The 24,059-nt window shown below is 38.2% G+C and overlaps 1 protein-coding gene across 2 annotated transcripts in view; it reads left to right on the forward strand.

Annotated features, from left to right (window-relative positions):
* LOC106091129 (uncharacterized) overlaps window positions 1-24,059 on the forward strand; it is a 176,661-nt gene that overhangs the window by 66,282 nt on the left and 86,320 nt on the right. For both annotated transcript variants that reach the window (XM_059364812.1, XM_059364813.1), the window contains exon 4: window positions 12,604-12,814. In XM_059364812.1, the coding sequence (XP_059220795.1) occupies window positions 12,604-12,814 (211 nt within the window). The remainder of the gene's footprint in view (window positions 1-12,603; window positions 12,815-24,059) is intronic.

Genomic DNA, 24,059 nt, shown 5'->3' on the forward strand with positions numbered 1-24,059 from the left:
TATTAAATAAAAATCAAATTTCTATTCCTTGAATAGAAAGCATTGAATATAATTTTTGAAGATCAAAATGAAAGAGCGCAAAGAGACAAAAATTAAATTTACACAAAAAAACTCGTTCAATATTAAATCATTTGTCCTAACAATTATGCCTTTCTCCAATTCCTCGTTTACAGAAATATTTATCTACATTTTTTTTTGCAACTCTGCCCAGAAAACCGAAATTCGCAAAAATAAAACGACAAAAATAACAATATTTTTTCTCATAGCCTGATATTCTCCTTATTTTAATTGAAATACGTCAAAAATTTTAATAATATATAACAAATTATTTAAGAAAATATTTATCAATACCAATTTATACGTATAAAACGTTTGCTGTATTATTATTTTATTAGGAAAAGCACGAAAAGCAAAAAGTGAACCTATGATTAAGTTAAAATAAACTGTAGCCAAACTTAAAAGTCAATACGCCATTCCATATGAAATTATAGATGGAAACCTTAGTTGTCAGTCGACAAATTTGCATTACGCATGGCAACTTTCAACTGAAGTTTCCAATGCCAGTTGCTAAAAATATGATTTTGCGACCACCACCTTTTTTGTAGTTTCTCTGTTGTTTTTATAAGTAAACTAGCTGGATAGGGCCGCTTCGCTGCGCCTTCTTTTACTTTATATGGAACAAAATTATCCTTTGAATATTTATTTTCGGCAATTAAAGAGCTTTTAATGAAACACTATCCTATGCACATAGCATATGCATATCGCTTGACTAACAGTATTACAATGTATGTGCCTTTATCTGAATTCCATATGATCTGTATTGGACCACGAATTCGCTCGGAGGGTTTAATGCCTAAACAGACTTTATTTCCGCACGATGTTCTCATAATGTCCGACTTAGGAGTGTTTTGGGGGGTGAGGTGGTCTCTAGACACTTGGCCCTGAAAAAATTATCAGCATCGTGCTCTTGTCTCAAATACCATTTATTCAAACCCCATATTGCCATTGGGTTAAGTAGAGTTTATGGGATGAGGCGTCCCCCAAACAGCTGGCTCAAAAATTGGTTATCGAATTAGTTTTATGGTTTATGGGGAAAAAGCGGTGCCCCAAATACTTGGTCCCACATTTGGATATTCGTAATATACTCCCAAATACCTACATTTGAGCCCCATTTAGCGATTGTTAGTAAATAATTGGTGTTTGTGATCCAATTTGGGAAAGGGGTGGTTCGGAAAATTGGTCTCGAAAGTGGGTATCAATTTCGTGCTCTACTCCCCAATACCTTTCATATATGCCCGATTAGGGGTATTTTGAGGAGTGGGGTGTTCCCTTAAACACTAAGCCCAGAAAATATATCATCATCGTCCTTTATTCTCATGTATCTACAATATATATTATTCATTTTAACCCCATATTGGCATTGGCCTCGAAATTACATATCAAATTCATTTTCTAATCTCAAATACCTTTCATTTAAAACCCTTATTGCAAAAGTCAGCAAATATGTCTGGTTTGAGACATGGGCCCCATCAATATCGAGCTCCACTGTTTTGAAGACCCAAATTGTCTCGGTGAGCAAATACGTCCTATTTGTGGGTTGTTATGGTGGTGGGACGTCCCATAGTCGACATAGTCGGCAAATGTGACCGGAATGAGGGTGTTTTGGGGATGGGGCGGCCACTCATTGGCTTGTTCTTGATAGTATACATCATATTCGTGTTCTAATTTAAAATACATCTTATTTGAGCCCCTAATTGCAATGGTCAGCAAATACTTCCTATATGGGTGGTGTTATGAGGGTGGGGTGTCCCCATAGGCACTTTCTCGAATATTGGTATCAACTTTGTGCTATACTCCCAAAGACCTTTCATTTGAGCCCCATATTGCATTGGTCGTAAATGTTTCCTCTTTGGGGGAGCTTTTTGGGGAGGGACGGCCTCCCAAATACTTGGTCCCACATTTGGATATCAGATTATTATTCTACACTCAAATACCTTTTATTTAAGCCCCATATTGCCGTGGTCAGTAACTAAGTCATGTTTGGGGGGAGTTTTGGGGAGGGGTTGGACCCTCAGAAACTTGGTCCCACATTTGGATTCTACTCCTTAATATCTTTCATTTGAGTTCCATATTGCCATGGTTAGTAAATATGTCCCATTTAATGGTGTTTTGGGGGTTGGGGTGGTCCCTCAAACACATGGTCCGACAATTGAATATCAGATACTTTTTCTGATCTTAAATACCTTTCATTTGAGTCCCATATTGTCGTGATTGGTCTATATTTTTTTTTTAGGTTTTGGGAGTGGGGCGGCCCCCCAGGTACCCATCCGAAACATGGATACCAAATTTATGTTTTTAGGTTACTGTAAGGGAGCACACAAAATGTTGCTTTAATCGCACCACCCATCTCCGAGATCTGGCGTTTCTGAAAATTAGGGTAAGGGGGAGGGTCTATTTTCACCACGGGATCATTATGCACCATCTGTGAAAATTTAAAGAAAATCGGTTCAGCCGTTTTTGAGTCTATAAGGAAAACACAATCAAACAAACTGACAAGCAAAAATACATCGCCCGTACTTCCGAAGAAGAGTTTATAGTGTGAAAAAAGCTATTGTTACATAATAGGCAACCATAATAAACTGTTTTTGAATTAAAAAAAAACTTCGTATAGCACTAAAGACATTTTTGTTCTTTTTTATTTCGTTTAGTCATTGTGTCAGTCGACAGGCTATACGAAGTTCCACTGAAAGTTGCCATTAACGCCTTTGTCACTTAAAACTAACCTGGTCCATATTAATCTAAAAACTAATGTTATCGTTTAAGTTCAATTTGTAACTTCGATTCGTTTATTCGGTTAGTTTGTAACCGGTTATTTTACATGTCGGCAACCCTAGTTCGTTTCATTCTCGGTGAACTCTATGCTCCTTTTTGCTAAAACATTGTTGGATTTTTTACATAGATTTCACCGAGTATTTGGACCTTTTTTATTATTTTCTTGCCTCTAACTTTCACCATCTTGAATAATAATTTTTTCGTTCTTGGATTTTGCGATTAATTACATACCGTTGTAATTAATTGGAGGGGGACAATAAGCTATGTCAGACCGTAGCTTGTTGTCCTCCCCTCCTACAATTGTGGGTGCCATGGCACCTGTAGTCGAGAGTAATGCTTTAAGCACACAACTAGTCGTCAGACTAATTAATGGGGAAGAGACGGATAAACCAGAGGGATGCACAGTTCGTCTCCAGCTTTTAAGTAAAGGTGGTGTTTCTGACTCGGATTCAGACAGCGACTGTGTCAATAAAACAGTCATCGCAGCCGAATCGAGAGATGAGGGCATCGGGATGACAGCAGAAGTAAGCGATGGCTCAGAGCAGACCGAGAAGGCGATCCGGTGCACGACGAAGGAGACAGAGGGGTATGTACCAGCAGCGCAATCGGGCGAAAGTGCAGGATGCTGGAAGGGATTGAACTGACATTCCAAGCACTTCTATAGAAAATGGAAAAGGAATCAGATCTCCCGAAGAGCATAGCACTGCTAAAATACTGAAGAAGAAAAAGAGCTCCCGCTTTCAAGTACTCTGGAAAAACCAAGCCAGCCATCCCGCAATGGAGACTGCAGACAGTGTCCTGAGAAGGTAGACAAAGTTGGAACAGGAACGTAGGAAGCGCGCACGGGCCCTGAGTCTTCATGGAGGACTGTGACTTCCAATAGGAGGCCACAGCCCTCACGGAAGGGGAAGATGGTCGCTGAGAACGGTAAGGAGCCGCCCTCTTACTCCAGAGTGGCAAGGAAGCACAACAGAGATGAGCTGACTTATGCAGTCGTCAATATCGGCTGTGCATCCGGTAGGATTCCACCAGATCATTGGTTCCAAGTGGAGGATCTGGTTAACGATCGGATTTTTGAACATGTGTGGAACTCTATAGAGGGTCCACTAATGCAAATGATGAGCTGCGAGTTAAGAGGGGACATCTAAACGCTGCGTTTTGTATTGATACCGTCAAACTGCTCGTCAGAGGTATTTACGCTCCCTGGGTGAGAGCAAAGCTCGACCGGTGAGAAAGATGGATATCTCCCATCTCACAAAAGGCTACGGTCTTCATCAAGGGATGGGACAGTAAATTTAAGACGGAACCCATGTTGGAACTCTTGGTCAATTAAAATGAAGGTTTGGTCGCAAAGAAGTGGGATATTTTCCACAGGGAGGAAAGAAGGAAGGAATCCTCCTTGATCAAGTCTCCGTGACGAGTTTGGCTAAGACTAAAGGCATGGCGCACTATGGGGGCAAAGCTGTCTTTTTTAAGATTGGGAAGCCCCCGATAGGCAGAAATTCTCATTTTGAAACATCAAGCAATGCAGTGGCAGGTGACTCAATACCGCCCAACGAACAGGGGGCTGACAATGACACAATCATGGTCTCTCTCAATATTGGAAATACTAGGATAAACAAAGATCCTAATACTAAAATATTAGGCAGTGCAGTGGCGAGAGACCCAACACAGCCTAAAAAACAGGACCCGACGACGGACCCATCACCGAATATTGGGATAGGTAAAGATCCTAATATTGGAACATTAGGCAGCGCAGCGACAGGAGTCTCAATGCAACCCCACGAATAGGGAGCCGATGATGGTACTATCACCTACTTCCAAGAAGCCCATTTACTTAAGATTTGGAAGACTAAGATAGGCAAAGATCCTCGTATTGAAACATCAGGCAGTACAGGGAATGGAAACCCAATACAGCTGACCCGACGATGGAACCATTACCGAATTTATACGATGACATCAGGCAGTGCAGTGACAGGAAAGTCAATGCAGTCTAAAGAACAGGGAACAGACGATGAGATCATCACCTACTCCCAAGATGCCTATTTACTGGAGGACCAATAATTAAGGTAATCAAGATAAACCTCCACCGGAGCGAGATTGCTACACACGCTCTGATGGAGAAAATCAGCAAGAGCGAGATTCATATTGCCTTAATTCAGGAGCCATGGACGACCCGGAAAAAAGTCTCTGGACTGAACCATATCAACTATCAATTATTCTATGCTAACACTGGTACTCGGCCGTTATTTGTTATAAAAATTTGAATTATATATTTTCTCCAGAGTTGTCAACGTCGGATGCAACAGTCGTGTGACAGGGAGACAGTGGGGCATAACATTCCTTTATCTGCCTTTCGACTCTCCGACACCGCCACCCATGTCGGAGCTGCAACGGCTGAAAAAAGTAAAACAGACAGGAAACGAGGTACTAATAGAGTGCGATGCGAACTCTCACCACATTTCGTGGGGTAGTATCTACACTAATAAGCGGGGCCAAGCCTTGGCAGAGTTCTTGAATACAAACGACCTAATAACACTTAATATTGGTAACACCGCTACCTTTATTAATAGGATTAGGGAGGAGGTATTAGATGTGACAATATGTTCGAAAAACCTAATCGATTAAATTTAGGATGGGAACATGGAACACTCTTTCTCTGACCATCGCTACATTAGGTTTAGAATAGCACGGCCAGCGCTGAATCCGATATGCTTCCGGAATAAGTTGAGAACCTACTGGACAAAATTCGGAAAGTTACTCAGAAGAAGACTTGGGCAAGATAATTTAGATTGTCCAAGCATAGAAGAGATTGACGAGAATGTCAACAGGATAACGACTGCACTGGTGGGGTCCTTTGCACTAGTTGTCCTCTTCGGGAAAGGAAATCAGCCCAACAAAAACCATGGATGACCGGGGAGATTCGAAATATTGGAAAAGAGGTCCGCAGGCTTTTTAACAGTGTTCGTCGCGAAAAAGCGGAAGTTTATTGGGGTGCTTTTCTGCGAACAGGTCGATGACGCCGCCAAGATAAAAAAGTTTTGCTCAAAAACCCATTTCCAAATTGGACGACATGGGAGTGAGAGCAGAGACAACGGAGGAAATGTTGAAGCTTTGATGAAAACCCATAATCCACAGGGTACGACGGGACTCACGGAGACACCGGAATCTTGGAATAATTAAATTGATCGTAGGTTTATAATTACGGAATTTATGGTGAAGGAATCCTTGAGGAGCTTCAAACCATTTAAGTCACCCAGACCTGATGCAATAATTCCGGCGTAACTACAGGAAGAGGCAGACTATTACAGCGTGCCTAGGACTTAAATATTCTCCGAAAGTCTGGCAGGTGACAAGGATGGTGTTTATACCCAAGCCGGGCAAGGAAAGTTATGCGACACCAAAGGCCTACAGACCCATAAGTCTTACGTCCTTTCTACTCAAAACCATGGAACGTGTTGTGGACAGCATGATAAAGAGTAAGACATCCAGTGAACTGCTCAAATACAAACAGCATGCCTATGTCAAGGGAAGGTCGGTGGAGACTGCCCTGCACATCTTAAGTGACAGTAAAATTGCCATAAGGGCAATAACAGCCAGGACGGTAAGTTCACGAACAGTCTTGCAGTGTAAGAAGGAGATTAACGTCTTCTCTGAGGATGGCAAAATCCGCATCGTTTGGTTGCCGGGCCATTACGGAGCAAGGGAAAATGTAAGGGCAGACGATTTGGCTGTGAAGGCCAGAGGACTGCCGTCAATCTACTTGGTTAACCCGAAGCCTTTCGGGTCGACGCAGTCCGAGTTAAGGGAGTGGGCGACGAATGCGCATGCAACATTGTGGAACAGCGAAACGGTCGGTAGGACGGCGAAAATCCTATGGGGGGATCCAGATCGTGAAAAGACGAGGCTATTACTGAAAGGAAGTATGAAGGAGGTCAGAAAAGCTATAGGTATCATAACGGGACACATAGTACTTCGAGCTCACTTATGTAAAATCGGTGCGGCAAGTGATAGCATGTGTAGGTCATTGGGAGGAGATGATGAGACGTTGGACCATTTCCTTTATCATTGCCGGGCTTTCGCGTGTAAGAGATACCGGCACTTAGTTAGAGACACAATACCAGACATTTAACATTTTCTTTTTAGAGGTTACTTTATAGTTTTTAGAGCGCATAACAAGCCGATTACTGGCTTAGGTGTATGTCTATAGTGGCTGGGCGGATTAATATCTGCACCCTCTTTCAATCTAACCTAAGAGTCACCCAAGAGAGGAGAAAATAATTGGGAGAACACAAAAACTGTAGAAAAAGGCATGTATTTTATCCTTTATTTCTAATCTTTGTACTTGGTGCCTATTTAAAGAGTCGATGATATGAGACATCCATCTATATTGAACATCTGAACTATATAGTACTGAAATATAGTACAGAATGTATAACTTGGTAGAAATTGTACCGATATATGTTACCTAAATGATAAGTCAAAAATTTGTCCCCGTTTTCGAAAATACATCGCCAATTTGGGGAGAAATTTGCAATACTGGCAACACTCGTAAAGGGTAATTTTTTAAGAGCTATAGGAAAGTTTTCAAAAAAAAAACATAAAATTCAGAAAAATACATGATATCTTTATTTGAACCAATAGTATGGTTCAAAGGGTAATTTTTTAAGAGCTATAGGAAAGTTTTCAAAAAAAAACATAAAATTCAGAAAAATACATGATATCTTTATTTGAACCAATAGCAACTATGACAACGCACTTATTTAGTAAGCACATTGAAGTAAGCATTAAAAGGAGTCAAAGAAATTAGTTGTGTGGCCACACTATGCTTTATATTTTAATATCAGAAAAGGGTTGTGTGAGGGATTGGCCTGCCACTGAACAACCATTTGGTTGCCCAAAACTGGGTTAGATAATACCAGTGTTGTTCGGGGGTGAAGGAGTGTGTGGTGATTTTCCATACAAATGCGGCAATGAAGTGAGACGGGACACTGATTGGCGACTGCCTAAATCGGCAGGATTACCCTCAGAACAGACATGATGCCAATAATTGCCATCCACAATCTCCTGGATATGGTAAACCCGATTCGCGACGAACGTACTCCACATATTCGGTGTCTTTTTCGAGTACTCTAGTCTAGCTAACGAAATTGTCTTCAATGGAGCGGCTTTTGTCCGACAAGTAAACAAATGGACCTGAATTCGTCCGAATACGTATATAACCATCCCGCGTATGCCTTTTCCGAAGCATCGGACAAAAAATGAAGCTCGATTTAACAATTCGAAGTAGACGCGCCGAATTAAAACCGCCGTAAGCGCCCATAAAAGTATGGAAGAATCCTCTATCACAACCGGAAGCGTGTTCTACCAACTGATCGCGACCGACGACCAGAAACTCTGCAATAATCGGAGCAAGCCAACCGACTGGATCAAATAATTTGGGGGTAATAGACAAAACCTGTCTCCTCGACGCCCATTTGATGTTATAGGTTCGACACTAAAATAAAATCTTGCAATTGGGTGCTCCAAATCTAGTTATAGTTTTAGTCTCTACAAACAATAAAAATTGAGTGTTTCAGTTTGTAATCCTGAATATCATAAGAGAGAGTGTTCCTAAACAGGATCCTTTGAAAACGTGCGTGTTCGGAAGCGATACGTTTTTGCTGATACTTCTGATGATGTCACAATTGCAAACATATCTAAACGAACGCCGAAAGTATTCTCACAAAACTCATCAAATGGGGAGCGAACTTTGCGTCGTGGCAGTTCTTCCAATTCCCAGAATTTAAGTCATGTTTAGATTATCCTCATTAAAAATTTCAACAGTGGTCTTAAAGTCCTATATTGGTGGAGATGAAACAGGACCCGTAATAATCCAACCGAATACCTTCCTCTGGGCTACAAGGGATCCCAATAAAATTTTCTCTGTACCGCCCAAAGTAAAACGTGGATACTGATCCGCGCCTAACAGTATATCGACAGGTCTACAATCAAACAAATTTCTGTCTGCCAATTGAAAATTGGATAACTTCAAATATAAATTCCCAGAATGTTTAAAAGTTACTAAGAAATTACTAGTAGCTTCTTCAGAGGAAGTTTAATTTATCACTGAGATTCGGGCTAATGTTGAATTTATCGATAGTTTAATTTTAAGATAGTTTGAGTTGGTTGTGGAGACGTTCAGTTATGAACAAGGCCTCAGAGACAGGGTCTATTAAAGAACGGACGGAAAAGGAGGACGCCTGGTGAATAACATTGCCTTGTCAACGTAGATATAGAGGGCTTTGAATCAGAGGTGGTCGTATTTCGACTTATTTCGGAAGCAGACGAGGGAGGGTTGAGAAGACGGAACGGGGTTCGACGAACGATGCAACAAAGTATGATGCCGTTTGTGATAAACCTAACAGTTAAATGTATTCTTGCAATTCTTAACCTCACGAAGACGCGAAAGACAATTTATGGAACTCGATTACGTTTAATGGTCGTAAACCGAGAGAGCCTAAAATCGTTCACTGGGGGAGCATTCTGCAAATCAAACATTGCATCGAACTTAATGAGCGCATCTCAAAAGTTGGCATGGGCTGCTGTGACCCCCTATGGACGCTCTAAAATCGTTTTCAAAGAGTCTGGCGTCGAAGTAAATGAGAATAATTATCGGAAAAACATTTTGAAAACTGATTTGGAGCCGTGAGCACGCAAACATTTCGGTCGTAGACGATGGTCCTACCAACCACAATGGGCGCCGTCACATTTAGCACGTGTAAGCCAAGGGAACTCTATAGGAATGCTGAAGTTTCATTCCGTTTCAATTGGAAAGAGAGCCGACCTTACGGGATCGATTATGGAGTGGAGCAGGGTTGCATCATATCGCGAACGCTATTTTTGATTTTATTAATCTCTGAATTAGAAGCAACAAATGCTGAGCCACCATATGGCATACGCTGGGACATTAACGACTTCCGTGAATACATCGACTACGCGGATGACATATGTCTCTTTGTGCATCGTTTTGAGCACATAAAGGCGAAATTGGAACGATTGAATGAAAATGCTGCCAAAGTATGCCTGAAGACAAACACAGCAAAAACCAAATTTATAAGGATAGGAACATCAAATTGGACACCCACTATAAACAATCATGCCGTTGAAGACGTTGACAACTTTCCAATCTTGGCAGCAAAATTACAAAAGGCGGAGGATCGGAATCAGACATACGCGTACCTATCAAAAAGGTTACAAGCGTCCTTCTTAAACTCAACAAAATTTGAAGACGCAGTGACATCTCACATAATACAAAAGTCAGAATTTTCAACAGTAGTGTGAAATCTATTTTATTATATGGCTGCACAACTTTGAGCTTAACACAAGCGACTACCCGCAAAATCGAAGTTTTTTTAAATCGCTGCCTGTGATAAAAACTTCGAATTTTCTTGCAAAACCGTATTTCGAATGAGGAATTGCAAATAAGAATAAACACTTCCCCTGTCGATGTAGAAATCCGGAAGAGAAAATGCTCTTGGTTGGGTTATATCCTACGCAGACCGCGCGATGATATAGCGGAAATATCCTAGATTGGAACCCGCAAGGACAGAGAAGGAGGGGACGCCCGAAAAACACATGGATCCGCTGTACGAAAAGAGAGTTGGAATCAACCCATATATCGTGGGATCAGACCAAGGCTTTGGCCAACAATAGAGCTTACCCTTACCCTAATTTTCAGAAACGCCAGATCTCTGGGTTAGGTGGTGCGATTTAAGCGAAGTTTAGCGTGCTTTCATATAGTACCCTTAAAATAAAAATTTGGTATCCAAATTTCGGATGCGGTACCTAGGGGGGCCGCCCCATCCTAAAACCTACCAAACTTATATTTAGACCAATCACGACAATATGGGACTCGAATGAAAGGTATTTATAATAAGAAAACGTATCTGATATCCAATTGTCGGACCAAGTGCTAGGGGGACCCCAAGCTCCAAAACACCCCTAAATCGGACATTTTTACCGACCATGGCAACATGGGACTCAAATGAAAGGTATTTGCGAGTATAATATGAATCTTATATGCAAATGAGGGACCACGTTTCTGGGGGTCCACCCCTTTCGCAAAGCACCCCCCAAACAGGACTTATTTACTGACCATGGGAATATGGGGCTTAAATAAAAGGTGTTTGAATGCAGAATAAGAATCTGATATCCAAATATGGGACCAGGTGTTTGGGGGGCCGTCTCTCACCTAAAACATCCCCAAAGGGGACAAATTAACGACCAATGAAATAATCAATTAATCAAATGAAAGGTCTTCGGGAGTATAGCACGAAGTTGATACCAATATTCGAAAAAGTCCCATTGGGGACACCCCACCCTCATAACACCACCCAAATAGGAAGTATTTTCTGACTATTGCAATATGAGGCTCAAATAAGAGGGTTTTAAAGTGGAACACGAATCCAAGTCGGTCATGTTTGCCGACTATGGAAATATGGGGCTAAAATTAAAGGTATTTAGGAGTAGATCACGTATCTGATATCAACATTAGGAGCCAACTGTTTAGCGGACGTCCCACCACCATAACAACCCCCAAATAGGACGTATTTGCTCACCAAGACAATTTGGATCTTAAAGAGAGTGGAACTAAATATTCATAGTTTTTAGGGTCAATACCCCAAACCGGACATATTTGCTGACTTTTGCAATAAGGAGTTTAAATGAGATTAGAAAACGAATTTGATATCCAATTTTGAGGGCAATGGCAATATGGAGTTCAAATAAATGATATATAGATATATGAGAATAGAGCACGTTGCTGATATATTTTCAGGGCTTAAAATTTGTGGGACCACCCCACTCCCCAAAATACCCCTAAATCGGGTATATTTACTGACCATGACAATGTGGGGCTTAAATGAAAGTCATTGGGGGGTAGAGTAATAATTGATACCCATTTTAGGGAGCAATTTTCTGGAGGTCTACCCCTTTTCCAAAATACCCATAAATAGCAACTTTTTAGGGACCATCGCAATGTGGGGCTCAAATAAAGGTATTTGGGAGTAGAATACGAATTTGATATCCAAATGTAGGACCATGTATTTAGGGCATCATCCCTTCCCAAAACACCGCCAAAGGGAAAAAATTTTTCAACCATGCCAATATGTGGCTCAAATGAAAGGTATTTGAGATTCGAAAACGAATTTGACAACCTATTTTGGGGCTATGTGTTTGGGGGACGCCTCGCCCACTGGCAATATGGGGTTTAAATAAATGGTATTTAAGAGAAGAGCACGATGCTGATATTTTTTCATTTTTCATATTTCGGAGGACCAACGCTCCCCCGAAAACACCACTAAATCAGACGTCGTGAGAATATCGGGCTGAAATGAATTATTTTAAGAATGGAGCACACCTTACATCCAAACTTAAATTCGTAGACCATTAAATATTATATGGGATTCAGATAAAGACACTTATATTGTTAAACTGTTAGTCAAGCGATATACTATTTTCGTAGCATGGTATTTCACTAAAAGATCTTTAATTGTCGAAAATAAGTATTCCAAGGAAACTTTTGTTCCATATAAAGTAAAAGAAGGCGGAGCGGGCCCAGGCCAGCTAGTACGTTTATAAAAAAAATAAATTTTACTACAAATATCTCATTAAGAAGTTGTGGAGGACTTCTCTCTGAGAGAAATACGGTAGAATTTTTTTTAAGAGCACAAAATGTCTTGTACTTATTTAGATGTAATGGATTATTTGCTTTTATGTGAATTATTTCAGGTATCATGGATAAGAAGAAAAGATTTTCAGCTGCTGACAGTCGGATTATCCACCCACAGCAGCGATAAACGTTTTCTTGTTGAACATACACGGCATATGGGACATTGGTCTCTTCGTATTAAATCTGTACGTGAAGACGATCGTGGATTATATGAGTGCCAATTATCCGTGTATCCGACGCAATCAATTTTTATAGAACTAAAGGTTGTAGGTGAGTATTAAGAATAAAATAAATAAATAACCTAACTGTCAGCTGCATTTTTAATTATTGCTTGCTTAAAATTGTTAAAAAGTTATTAAACAAGAAAGTACTAAGTTCGGCCGGGCCGAATCTCATATATCTTCCACCATGGATGCCGTTTGTCAAGTTCTTTGCCCGGTATCTTTTTACACCCAAACAAAGGATAATGGACTGCTAATGCGAGTAAAAAAAGTTGATATGGTCAGATCCAATTATATCTGGCATCATATAAATTGGATCCGAAAAATGGTTATATATAAATAAGATCTAATTTGATACAATCTGATACAATTGATGCTATCATATACAACTTTTTCTCAAATTTTTTCCAGATATAAACTGATCCAATTATACCAATTAGTATATCTAATTGGATCAGATGATATATAATTTCTTACCAAATTGATTCTTAGGCTATATATACGGTTTTGCCCATTAAAAGCAGAAAAAATTTTAATTCATCAATAAATTTATTCAAAATATATATACATTCTGTTCAACTTGGTGTTGTAAAACAAATGCTTACTATTTGCCTAACGAAAAAAGTACATTGGCGTATATCAAAAGAAAACTAAAAGTATTGAAATTTTTATAATAATAATACTGTTGCGGTTTACCTTTCTTACTGCTCTCGTTAAAGTTAACCTGATATGATCCAATCTTCGTGTCGAAAAGGCATGCTTCTGCCATTGCACAGCTCACTAATAAGTGAGAAGTTGGAAGCAAGTAATCTTTTTGGTACAAAATGGACTAATCATGAAGCTTGTTTAGCTTTGAAATCGCGATCTCCAAAGCCCGCACAATGCGTTAATAGCAACCACATTTAAAAAAAGCGTTTTTATTTTGCTTTGTATTCTAAATAGAAACAAAAAAAAAACCCTATTGGTTTCAGCTCTACGAAAAAAAAATCCAACATACTATTTTGGCAAAAAATGTGCAATGCACTTTACGGGCTTTTCTAGAAAAGATTAAAGCAGAAATTTGGCTTTGAACAGAAAGCCCAAAACAGAAGGCCCCAAATTACAAAAATTTTTAGAAACCGTTACAGATCTCGATATATTTAGTTTTTAAAGTTGCGCATTTGAACCGCAGTTTGGACATTTCTAAAGGAATTTTTTAAAATTTTGATATGTATGGAAATGTAAGGGGGATAACTATTCCAACATACAATCGGCTAGTTCATAGCTAAAACCCACTTCCACAAAATGGAGGTCTTCATTCTTATAACATTGGGGCCGCATTTTGAACATTTCTGGACGAGATTAAAACAGAAAATTGGCTTTCAAATGAAAGCTCCAAGGGAGAAGAATCGACCAATGTAATGATGTTGACTGAACCTCTTATAGAAATCGAGAAAATTAAAATTTTCCGAGTGGGCAAGCGAACTTCAGTCAGACATCTTTCTATGAAATTTCCAAAAAAATTTTGCATCTTCCACTATATGATCAGCTTTTCGGTAGCTAAAGCACACACCTACAATAAAGAGAAATTTTTGTAAACTTTGGGGCCACATTTTGCACGAGATCAATACAGAAAAGTGGAAGCAGAACTCCCCAAATAAATCAAATTGACTAACTATTCTGAAGGAGCTTGGGAGCCACCGTTTGGACATCTCTGGATGGAATTTTTCGAAAAATTTTATATCTTTGGAAAGCTTAATGGCAGCACAACGCCTCATATAATGGATCATCTCAAAAATTAAAATCTATTAAATAGTTTTTTAATTGTTGTTGATTAACACAGTTAACTGTCGCATGCGGGTTTTCCACCTCTACAACCCAAAACATAAATTTTAAATATACATTTTATTTACATAATAAAGAAAAACAAAGATAACAGACAACGGGGCTTGAACTCGCAATGCAACAGACGCCACGCTGGGATACTATCCCCACATCCAACTTCGTCTGTTATTTGCGGTGGTTAAAGACACCTAAACACAAACTATAATTATTACTTGGTACATCCAGCTAATCACTTTCCCATCAACGAAGGCAACTATTTGGGGATAGTGGTGCATATTCCTTCTAGCTGTCAAATTTCTGGACACTTACCATGTGTAGCAGCCACAAAATCAAAAGATTTATGATGATAAACGTGTTAATTATTGGGTTGTCCAAAAAGTAATTGCGGATTTTTCATCTAGTCGGCGTTGACAAATTTTTTCACAGCTTGTGACTCTGTAATTGCATTCTTTCTTCTGTCAGTTATCAGCTGTTACTTTTAGCTTGCTTTAGAAAAAAAGTGTAAAAAAAGTATATTTGATTAAAGTTCATTCTAAGTTTTATTAAAAATGCATTTACTTTCTTTTAAAAAATCCGCAATTACTTTTTGGGCAACCTTGGGTTGCCCAAATATATAATTGCCATTTTGTTCGATAACTTTTTGCCATTTTCCAGGCAAATTTAGTATTCCACGCTCATAGAACTTCTGGCCTTTATCTGCAAAAAACTGAACCAAGCGCGATTTTATAGCCTCATCATTGCCGAAAGTTTTACCATTTAAGGAGTTCTGCAAAGATCGAAATAAGTGGTAGTCTGATGGTGCAAGGTCAGGGCTATATGGTGGATGCATCAAAAGTTCCCAGCCAAGCTCACTCAGTTTTTGGCGAGTGACCAAAGATGTGTGCGGTCTAGCGTTGTCCTGGTGGAATATGACACCTTTATGATTGACCAATTCTGGTCGCTTCTCCTTGATGGCTGTATTCAATTTGTCCAATTGTTGACAGTAAACATCCGAATTAATCGATTGGTTCCTTGGAAGCAGCTCAAAATATACCACACCCTTCCAATCCCACCAAACGGACAGCATAACCTTCTTTTGGTGGATATCAGCCTTTGAAGTGGTTTGAGCTGGTTCACCATGCTTGGACCATGATCGTTTTCGACTAACGTTGTAGTAAACAATCCATTTTTCATCTCCAGTTATGATTCGTTTTAAAAACGGATCGAATTCATTGCGTTTAAGGTGCATATCACAAACGTTGATTCGGTTTGTTAAATGAATTTTTTTCAATTCAATACATGTGGTACCCATATTAAAATTGACGCCAAACAAACAAATGTAAACAAAACTTAGCGCACTTTTTTTCTAAAGCAAGCTAAAAGTAACAGGTGATAACTGACAGAAGAAAGAATGCAATTACAGAGTCACAAGCCGTTGAAAAAATTTGTCAACGCCGATAATGTACTAGCTAGACAGGGCCCGCTCCGCTGCGCCTTCTTTTACTTTATATGGAACAAAATTATCCTTTGAAAATATATTTTCGACAATTAAAGAGCTTTTAATGAAACACCATCCTATACAAATAATATATGCATATCGCTTGACTAACAGTATAACATATTGTATATACTGATGTCCATGATCTTAATACAAATCATTGTGCCAAAACTCATCCCTATCAGATCATAAATACAACTTTTATGAACTTAATACTGAAATCGGGAGATCGGGTATATTGCGATATAGCTCATCTTTGAACTTATTCTACCTATAGACAAAAAAAAGAACCTATGCAAAGTTTCAATTCAATATCTTCGTTTTTAAAGACTGTAGTGTGATTTAAACGGAATGTTTTTAACTTCACATCAACGGCAACGACTCTGATTACGTCGTATCTGAGCGATAGACGGCAGTCTGTATGCGTAGGAAATATGTTATCTAACCAACCCCTTGTGCGTACCTAAGGGGTTTTTCAATGCTGGATTATAGGTCCACTTCTTTTTTCATTATATGCGAACGAGTTGCCTCGTCAACTAGCACACGGTCAGATTATGATGTATGCTGATGACGTGCAGATTTTTCAAAGCGGCTTTGTGGACAGTTGACGACTGCATAAGTAAACTTAACGCGGACCTACATCGCGTTTATGACTGGGCGACTGCAAATGGTTTGCAGTTAAATTCAAGAAAGTCCAAATGATGGTTATTCACAAAAACAAGAAGGCTATTTACTTTAATGGTCAAAAGGATTGATATTGTATCTAGTGCGAAGAATTTAGGCGTGGTTTTTAACAGTTCTTTGAGCTGGTCCGATCATGCTAACGTTGCAGCCGGGCAGACTTATGCAAAGCTTCGTTCTTATGGATCACACACTCTTTTACAACCATAAATATCCGAATTTTCCTTGCGAAAACATTCCTATTTCCAGTTTTCATATATGGTTGTGAACTTTTTTTGAATTGTGATTCTTCGAGCATCCGCAAATTGAATGTAGCTTTTAACAGCATAGTCCGTTATATGTATGGTTTAAATAGGAGTCAGCATCTTTCGCAATATGTAGATTCTCTATTTGGACTTAGTTTCAACTATCTTCTAAATACCAGATCATTAATATTTTTACATAAGGTTATTGTGGAAAAGAAACCCTAATTATTTGTTTGAGAGACTGAGATTTGCTCAATCTGATAGAGGAAGAAATTTAATACCTGTTAGAAGACGAAGTCATATGTCTGAACGACAATTTTATATTAGCAACATACGTCTTTGGAATAATCTACCACACGATATTCAATGCATCTGCAACGCGATTACATTTAAAAAATGGCTTATTCAAATGTTCTCATAGTTAACTGATATTTCATTTCTTAATTTTTACTTTAAAATTTTTTAAAATTACCAATTTATTTGTGCTTTTGTTAAATTCAAAATTTTTTTAACACTTTTTTTAACATGTTTTGTACCACTTTTTATTTATTGTAACCTAGTTTATTTATTGGGAACCTGCTTAAGTCGGATGTATTATATAACAATAAATCTACACACTAATTTTAAGATTAAGATAAGATAAGATTAAATCGATAAATAAATAAATAAAAAATAAACAAACGGGCAGACAAACGGACGGTCAAAGCCAGATCGTCTTAGACATTTACGAGGATCAAGAATATATAATATATATTACATACGTATTAGGTATGTAATAATATACATACTTCTATTTTTAGCAGTCGGTTTCTTGGTTTTGTCATTTGTCATTGGCCAGCCAATCAAGTATCAAGTAACAATTGTAAATGTTACTTGTATCAAGTAACAATTGTAAATAATTTGTGCTTAGGTGTCTTTAACCTTCTCATATTACATGCGATGTTGGGTCGGAGGGTAGTACCGAAAACATATTAACCCAGGTAGTGTACAGCAAACAGCTGAGTATAATTTTTTCTCGCGAAGTGCACTAATTCTCAACGAGTTTTGGATTTGTCACGTATTTTCCACTTTTTTACTAGGGAAAGAAAGAGAAAAAAAAAATCTGCAATAACGTAGAAATCTCTTCGTATTTCCGATTTTTAGTTTTACCACCATTTGTTATTTTATTTCCGATAAATTTGGAAAGCTTTAGAACTTATAAAGCCATAATGCAAATTATAAGCATATACGGCAATAGTTGGATGCAATTTTTACCGGACATCTTTTCCATCAAAAACGGATTTTCGATCGATTTTAATGAAGTTCGAAGGAGAATTTAGCGACATCATTGAAGCAGAATGTAGATGGCTCTTCGTGAAAATTGCTCAAACATGTTTCTTTTAAAATTATAGTTGCGTTGTGTTTTCAGTTTGTTTACGTAAAGTTTATGGAATAGAAGTAATTTAAAACCAATTAACCGACACAAACAGTAACCTTTTGAAAGCTGAAGAATATGCAATATTAGGATCGGTCTATAAATTTGTTTTGGCAAGCAGTACACAATATAGCTCCGACTTTATGACCAAATGTCACCACCGATGGGTCAGTGTCTGAAAGCAGTAGCGACCAAAATTTTCAATAAAAAAAATTGAGGTATCTTTACCAATTAAACAGTAACAGAAGAATTTTGATAATTTTTCGATTTTGAAAAAATGTGGGGTGGGGTACATCCCAAAATAAAATCCTGGCTTCGTCCCGGATAAAATGTATATTGCAAATTTATATTTTGCGTTTTAGATGTGGATAACCCGCACGTTGTATTTTATTGCGTTTAGGTTCTGTCCCCAGTTATCGACAATTTAATACACTTAAAATTTTGAGATGATCCATTATATGGGGCATTGTGCATTAGGTTTTCAAAGATATCACATTTCTCGAAATAGTCCATCCAGAGATGTGCAAACGTTGGCTTCCATGCTTATTCACAATAATTAGTCAAATTGATTTATTTGGGGAATTCTGGCCCCTTTGGGCTTTCATATGAAAGCCACTTTTCTGTTAATCTCGTCCAGAAATGTCCAAAATGTGGCCCCCAAAGTTTACAAAAATGTACGCCTCCTTTTGCTGGTATGTGTTTCAGCTACCTTTAAGCTGACCATATGGTGGGTTAGTGCTATTCTTTCATTTCATTTCATTTTCATTTCATTTATTTAACACCAAGCACAACAAGATTATATCTTATATTTTACTGTGCTGGTTCACAACAGTGCAGTTTCATCAATTAATTCCATTATAAACTATAACTTATAAAAAAATAAATAAATAATTTAATAATTTATTTAGCTTTCCAAAGACGTAAAATTTTTTAGAAAATTTCATCCAGAGATGTCCAAACTGAGGTTCGCTCTCCCATTCAGAAAAACTGAAATATTTCGATTTATAAAACGAGTTCAGTTAACATCATTACTTTAGCGGATTCGGCTCCCTTGATACTTTTATTTGAAAGACATTTTTTTGTTTTAATCTCGTCCAAAAATGTCCAAAATGTGGCCCCAAAGTTTAAAAAAACGTAGGCCTTCTTTTTGTGCGTTTGTATTTTAGCTATGAAATAGTTGATTGTTTGGTGGAATAGAAAATCCCTGCTCTTTCCATACATACCAAAATATTTTTCATTGACCATTGCCGTTGTCTTAGCGTTCGAAGCCATCAATACAACTTCCAACAGATGCATAAAAAAAATCATGTGTAGTACGGAAGAAGTGTAATTTGTCACAGAAAATATGACTGTCATTACACAAAAATGCATACATTGGGAAAAGTACAACTAATAAGCAGGGTTGTCGAGCTTGGTTAATGTGGTAATTGTATCATAGATGTGTTTTCGCTATTAATACGATTCAAATACAACGTACCAACGCACGGCCCTTGAAGCCAACATACCCAATATGGTTGAAAAGTCTTCTAACCAAAGACGAAACGCGTCCCATAGTGGTTGGTGTGGGTTGCTTTCTTTGGCTTTCCTTTTCACTTTGCATCTTCGATCATTGAGTTCGTATCGCAAGAGAAACAAACATTGGGTTTAATTGGGTTACTTTATCTCATCGGCACCATCGTGAACTATGTCCGTCCATCTGACCGGCCTACAGTTCACAGCCTGTTGTTCGTAGTACATATAGTTGAGATCATAAGCACAAATGCTATGTGAAATCTCAAATACTACTATACCAGACGGTTCGCTGTTAGCTTCTTCACTGAGCAATATCTCTTCAAACAAACTCTTCTATGGCCTTGCATTCATTTTATTCCTTTATCAATGTGGGAAGCTCCGTCTGCCGACGTCAACATGACCCCCACTCATGTGAAGGATTTCGTTTGGAGACGGGCTTTTCGTCTTCCATTAAGAAACAACAACATTGAAAGTTGTTTTTCTAGGTTCCCCGTGCTCAGGGCGTACTATCATATTTTTCATCTGTTTGGCTTTTTAACAGCCGGTCATGCGTCAATTTTTGTTACATTGTTTTTCAAGTCGAGCTTAATGCACCAAGCGAATACAACAACCGAAGGAGAGATGGTTAAATGAGTCTTGAAGAAAATAAATTGCCAGTTTCTCAGACAAGCCAGGACACATGTCACCCCACTGGTGGCGTTTCGATAATTAGGTTTGGCTTTCCTTTTCACTTTGCATCTCCGATCATTGAGCTCGTCTCGAAAGAGAAACAAACAAAGATAATTGGGTTACTTTATCTCATCGGCGCCATCGTGAACTATGTCCGTCCGTCTGACCGGCCTACAGTTCACAGCCTGTTGTACGTAGTACTTATAGTTAAGATCACAAGCACAAATCCTATGTGAAATCTCAACTACTACTACCAGACTGTGTACCAGACGCTGTAAGTTTTTTCACAGAGCAATATCTCTTCAAACAAACTCCAACTCCCCTCTATGGTCTTGCATTCATTTTATTTATTTGTCAACGTGGCAAACTCCGCCTGCCGACGTCAACAGGACCACCACACATGTGGTGGATTTTGATTTGTAGACGAGCTTTTCGTCGTCCATTTAGAAACAACAGCATTGAAAGCTGTTTTTCTAAGTTCCCCGTACTCAGGGCGTACTATCATATTTTTCATCTGTTTGCCTTTTTAACAGCCGGTCATGCGAGTCAATTTTTGTTTAAGTTTTTTCAAGTCGAGCTGTATTGCCAAATGAATACAACACCCAAAGGAGAGATTGTTAAATGAGTCTTAAAGAAAAGAAATTGGCAGTTCCTCTTTGTTTCTTTAAGACTCGTTTAACTATCTCTCCTTTAGGTGTTGTATTTTTAAAAAAATTCATTCCTTAAATGTCCAAACTGCGGTTCTTATGCCCAACATTAAAAACAAAATATCTCGATTTCTGTAACGATTTCAAACTTTTTTAATTTCGGGAATTCTGCTCCCTAAGTGCTTTCTTTTGAAAGTCACATTTCTGCTTCTTTTCAGAAATGCCCGAAAACCTACTTTAAATTTTTTTTTTGGCAAAATTGTATGTCAATTCACAGCTGTGCAAATGTTTAGATTTCGAATCAGAGTGAGGTGGGTTTTGCGTTTCTTTGTTAGATCAGCTACTTTTGGGACCTCCCTCGTACTTTGGAAGGTCAGAAAAGGAACGTAAATATTTTCTCAATGTGGCCTACATTTAGTATTCAATCTACATACGACTATTTATCTTAATTTATTGATAATGTTTATAATACTGTGGAAGCAACATCAATTTAATCTTTACTTTATATATAATTTTAATTGGTCTTTATTTCAGAGGCGGAAGCTGAAATTATCTGTAACGGTTTAGAAACCGTTACAGATCTCGATATATTTAGTTTTTAAAGTTGCGCATTTGAACCGCAGTTTGGACATTTCTAAAGGAATTTTTTAAAATTTTGATATGTATGGAAATGTAAGGGGGATAACTATTCCACCATACAATCGGCTAGTTCATAGCTAAAACCCACTTCCACAAAATGGAGGTCTTCATTTTTATAACATTGGGGCCGCATTTTGAACATTTCTGGACGAGATTAAAACAGAAAATTGGCTTTCAAATGAAAGCTCCAAGGGAGAAGAATCAACCAATGTAATGATGTTGACTGAACCTCTTATAGAAATCGAGAAAATTAAAATTTTCCGAATGGGCAAGCGAACTTCAGTCAGACATCTTTCTATGAAATTTCCAAAAAAATTTTGCATCTTCCACTATATGATCAGCTTTTCGGTAGCTAAAGCACACACCTACAATAAAGAGAAATTTTTGTAAACTTTGGGGCCACATTTTGCACGAGATCAATACAGAAAAGTGGAAGCAGAACTCCCCAAATAAATCAAATTGACTAACTATTCTGAAGGAGCTTGGGAGCCACCGTTTGGACATCTCTGGATGGAATTTTTCGAAAAATTTTATATCTTTGGAAAGCTTAATGGCAGCACAACGCCTCATATAATGGATCATCTCAAAAATTAAAATCTATTAAATAGTTTTTTAATTGTTGTTGATAAACACAGTTAACTGCCGCATGCGGGTTTTCCACCTCTACAACCCAAAACATAAATTTTAAATATACATTTTATTTACATAATAAAGAAAAACAAAGATAACAGACAACGGGGCTTGAACTCGCAATGCAACAGACGCCACGCTGGGATACTATCCCCACATCCAACTTCGTCTGTTATTTGCGGTGGTTAAAGACACCTAAACACAAACTATAATTATTACTTGGTACATCCAGCTAATCACTTTCCCATCAACGAAGGCAACTATTTGGGGATAGTGGTGCATATTCCTTCTAGCTGTCAAATTTCTGGACACTTACCATGTGTAGCAGCCACAAAATCAAAAGATTTATGATGATAAACGTGTTAATTATTGGGTTGTCCAAAAAGTAATTGCGGATTTTTCATCTAGTCGGCGTTGACAAATTTTTTCACAGCTTGTGACTCTGTAATTGCATTCTTTCTTCTGTCAGTTATCAGCTGTTACTTTTAGCTTGCTTTAGAAAAAAAGTGTAAAAAAAGTATATTTGATTAAAGTTCATTCTAAGTTTTATTAAAAATGCATTTACTTTCTTTTAAAAAATCCGCAATTACTTTTTGGGCAACCTTGGGTTGCCCAAATATATAATTGCCATTTTGTTCGATAACTTTTTGCCATTTTCCAGGCAAATTTAGTATTCCACGCTCATAGAACTTCTGGCCTTTATCTGCAAAAAACTGAACCAAGCGCGATTTTATAGCCTCATCATTGCCGAAAGTTTTACCATTTAAGGAGTTCTGCAAAGATCGAAATAAGTGGTAGTCTGATGGTGCAAGGTCAGGGCTATATGGTGGATGCATCAAAAGTTCCCAGCCAAGCTCACTCAGTTTTTGGCGAGTGACCAAAGATGTGTGCGGTCTAGCGTTGTCCTGGTGGAATATGACACCTTTATGATTGACCAATTCTGGTCGCTTCTCCTTGATGGCTGTATTCAATTTGTCCAATTGTTGACAGTAAACATCCGAATTAATCGATTGGTTCCTTGGAAGCAGCTCAAAATATACCACACCCTTCCAATCCCACCAAACGGACAGCATAACCTTCTTTTGGTGGATATCAGCCTTTGAAGTGGTTTGAGCTGGTTCACCATGCTTGGACCATGATCGTTTTCGACTAACGTTGTAGTAAACAATCCATTTTTCATCTCCAGTTATGATTCGTTTTAAAAACGGATCGAATTCATTGCGTTTAAGGTGCATATCACAAACGTTGATTCGGTTTGTTAAATGAATTTCTTTCAATTCAATACATGTGGTACCCATATTAAAATTGACGCCAAACAAACAAATGTAAACAAAACTTAGCGCACTTTTTTTCTAAAGCAAGCTAAAATTAACAGGTGATAACTGACAGAAGAAAGAATGCAATTACAGAGTCACAAGCCGTTGAAAAAATTTGTCAACGCCGATAATGTACTAGCTAGACAGGGCCCGCTCCGCTGCGCCTTCTTTTACTTTATATGGAACAAAATTATCCTTTGAAAATATATTTTCGACAATTAAAGAGCTTTTAATGAAACA

The sequence above is a fragment of the Stomoxys calcitrans genome, chromosome 3 (genome assembly GCF_963082655.1).
Source record: "Stomoxys calcitrans chromosome 3, idStoCalc2.1, whole genome shotgun sequence".
NCBI classification, from domain to species: domain Eukaryota; kingdom Metazoa; phylum Arthropoda; class Insecta; order Diptera; family Muscidae; genus Stomoxys; species Stomoxys calcitrans.